Here is a 3,443-nt window from a genome sequence, read left to right as displayed (position 1 = left end):
AGGGACGTTCCGCCATGACAGACCGGGGGTCTCCGCGCCCGGGGGGGCGGCCGTTCAGCCCTAAACACAACGGGTATGTAAGGAGGGTGTGTATGGAGGAGGGACAGAAGGCGGAAATTGTGTCGGCCAGCGACCAATAAGCGGTAAATTCCCCAGCGCCGGGGACTGAGCACTCAAGAATGACCAAGGCGCGGGGGACGGCAGCGGCACGAACCTACGGCCCCCGCAACCGCGCCCGGCGGCGTCCGACCGGCGAGCGAAGCTGCCACCCAAGCCGGCCCCGCCCCGCCATTGGCAGCGCCGCTGTCAATATCGGCATTAGTCAGCCCCCCACTGGAACTTTCAGCAGAAGCGGCGCGGGCGGACGCGAGCACCCAGAGCGGGCGTGATTTGCTGAGGCATTAGGCGCACAAGAAAGAACCGGAAGGATCGCGCCGCGGGGAGGGGCCGGGCCGGGGATGCGCGCTCCGTTCCATCTGACTTCGCGCCGAGAGGCGGGCGGGCGCTGACCGGCGACCGCGGGACGATTGGCCGGGCGGTGGCTCTCGCATGCTCCGGATGGGCCGTCGCTGTCCTGGACAGGTTCAGAAGCCGGCGGCGCGCGCGCATAAAAGAGGCGGTGGAGCGCAGCCCGGCACATCGCGCCGCGGCGGCAGCGGGAACGGGCGGGGGAGGCAGAAACGAGGCAGCAGCGCACAGAGAACCGACACCATGTCTGCCAAAGGGCCGGCCATCGGCATCGACCTGGGCACCACATACTCCTGCGTGGGCGTATTCCAGCACGGCAAGGTAGAGATCATCGCCAACGACCAGGGCAACCGCACCACACCCAGCTATGTGGCGTTCACTGACACCGAGAGGCTCATCGGTGATGCCGCCAAGAACCAGGTGGCGATGAACCCCACCAACACCATCTTCGATGCCAAGCGCCTCATCGGCCGCAAGTATGACGACCCCACAGTGCAGTCAGACATGAAGCACTGGCCCTTCCGTGTGGTGAACGAGGGCGGCAAGCCCAAGGTGCAGGTGGAGTACAAGGGGGAGATGAAGACTTTCTTCCCGGAGGAGATCAGCTCCATGGTGCTCACCAAGATGAAGGAGATTGCTGAGGCCTACCTGGGGCGCAAGGTGCAGAACGCTGTGATCACGGTGCCGGCATACTTCAATGACTCCCAGCGCCAGGCCACCAAGGATGCTGGCACCATCACTGGCCTCAACGTGATGCGCATCATCAATGAGCCCACAGCAGCTGCCATCGCCTATGGTCTGGACAAGAAAGGAACCCGGGCCGGAGAAAAGAATGTGCTCATCTTCGACCTGGGAGGGGGCACTTTTGACGTGTCCATCCTTACCATTGAGGATGGGATCTTTGAGGTGAAGTCCACGGCTGGTGACACCCACCTGGGTGGGGAGGACTTTGACAACCGCATGGTGAACCACTTTGTGGAAGAGTTCAAGCGCAAGCACAAGCGCGACATCGCTGGCAACAAGCGGGCGGTGAGGCGGCTGCGCACGGCTTGTGAGAGGGCCAAGCGCACCCTCAGCTCCTCCACACAGGCCAGCATTGAGATTGACTCCCTTTTTGAGGGCATTGACTTCTACACCTCCATCACTCGTGCCCGCTTCGAGGAGCTCAATGCTGATCTCTTCCGTGGCACCCTGGAGCCGGTGGAGAAGGCTCTGCGTGATGCCAAACTCGACAAGGGCCAGATCCAGGAGATTGTGCTGGTGGGTGGCTCTACTCGTATCCCCAAGATCCAGAAGCTGCTACAGGACTTCTTCAATGGCAAAGAGCTCAACAAGAGCATCAACCCCGATGAGGCTGTGGCTTACGGTGCTGCCGTGCAAGCAGCTATCCTGATGGGAGACAAGTCTGAGAACGTGCAGGATCTGCTGCTGTTGGATGTCACCCCTCTGTCCCTGGGCATCGAGACAGCTGGAGGAGTGATGACTGCTCTCATCAAGCGCAACACCACCATCCCCACCAAACAAACTCAGACCTTCACCACCTACTCGGACAACCAGAGCAGCGTCCTTGTCCAGGTGTATGAGGGTGAGAGAGCCATGACGAAGGATAACAACTTACTGGGCAAGTTTGACCTCACAGGCATCCCCCCGGCACCCCGAGGAGTCCCCCAGATCGAGGTCACTTTCGACATCGACGCCAATGGTATCCTGAACGTCAGCGCCGTGGACAAGAGCACGGGGAAGGAGAACAAGATCACCATCACCAACGACAAGGGTCGCCTCAGCAAGGACGACATCGACCGCATGGTGCAAGAGGCAGAAAAGTACAAGGCAGAGGACGAAGCAAACAGAGATCGGGTGGCAGCCAAGAACTCCCTCGAGTCCTACACTTACAACATGAAGCAGACGGTGGAGGACGAAAAACTGAAGGGAAAGATCAGTGACCAGGACAAGCAGAAGGTGCTCGACAAGTGCAAGGAGGTGGTCTCTTGGCTCGACCGCAACCAGATGGCTGAGAAAGAGGAGTACGAGCACAAGCAGAAAGAGCTGGAGAAACTCTGCAACCCGATCGTCACAAAATTGTACCGGGGAGACGGAGGGGCCGGGGCAGGCGGCTCTGGCGGCCCCACCATCGAAGAAGTAGATTAAAGAAGACTGAAGCACAGACTGGTTTATGGACAGTTGCTCCGTTCTTTGCTTTGTTTTTTTTTTTTTTTTTTTTTTCTAACGTTTAAGGAAAACGTCCTTGCCGATAACAGAGTTTATTCTGTTGGGTGTGTATAAAGGCAGATCTGTCAGCTTGGTTTTGATAAGAGGGAAGGCACGTCCTGCTTTATAAGGTTAGTAATAGACAAGTTTTGTTAATTCAGATACAGCTGTTTGTACTCTGGATGTTTGTCTCTGTCTCTATTCTTAAAGTTACCACTTGACTGTTGCAGTTGACAAGTTTCAAGTTATGCATGAAAATCTTTACAGAAGATTAAAAGAGAAAATGCCAAATTCGGTTCTGGAAATTTTGGTTATAAATAAAATGTATTTAAAGCATGAATCTATCCTCTTTCTCCTCTCTGTGAAGGGGTAGTAGTCGGAGGGGGTGGGGGTGGGGGGGCAGGTGAGGAAAAACTTTCCTGGCAGTGTCTGTGGTTCCTGGGACCTGCCCTGCTGGGGTGACGAGGGTGGTGGCAGTGGAGCAGGGGGATGTTCGGCTCCGGAGAGGCAGTGGGAGAGAGCACGGGGGCTTCCCGAGGGGAACCCAGCCTGGGCTGGGAGTTGGGGAGGGGGTGCTGGTGTCACAGCCCCCAAACCCTGCGGCTGGGGCAGTGGGAGAGTGGTCCCCGGCACTGCCACGGCAGGGAAAAGTTCCCCAGAGGTGCGGGTGCTGTTTTTGGGCAGGACCTGCTCTTCCCCGCAACTGGTGTCTGGCGCTGGAGCGCCCGGCACGGGAATGCTGGTTGTGTGCGTGTGGCTGGGGGAGA

General features: G+C 58.1%; 1 protein-coding gene across 1 annotated transcript; it reads left to right on the top strand.

The window, feature by feature from the left end:
• The first annotated feature begins 500 nt into the window (after window positions 1-500).
• Window positions 501-3,016, top strand: HSPA2 (heat shock protein family A (Hsp70) member 2). The gene has a single exon (XM_008934686.3). It carries the CDS (start codon window positions 550-552, stop codon window positions 2,614-2,616), a length of 2,067 nt encoding a protein of 688 aa, XP_008932934.2. The 5' UTR covers window positions 501-549; the 3' UTR covers window positions 2,617-3,016.
• Window positions 3,017-3,443: the final 427 nt, after the last annotated feature.

The sequence above is a fragment of the Manacus vitellinus genome, unplaced genomic scaffold, assembly GCF_001715985.3.
Source record: "Manacus vitellinus isolate BGI_N305 unplaced genomic scaffold, ASM171598v3 scaffold_6_pilon, whole genome shotgun sequence".
Classification (NCBI taxonomy): domain Eukaryota; kingdom Metazoa; phylum Chordata; class Aves; order Passeriformes; family Pipridae; genus Manacus; species Manacus vitellinus.
Note: the sequence above shows the minus strand (reverse complement) of the source record. Positions and strands in the feature narration are given on the sequence as shown.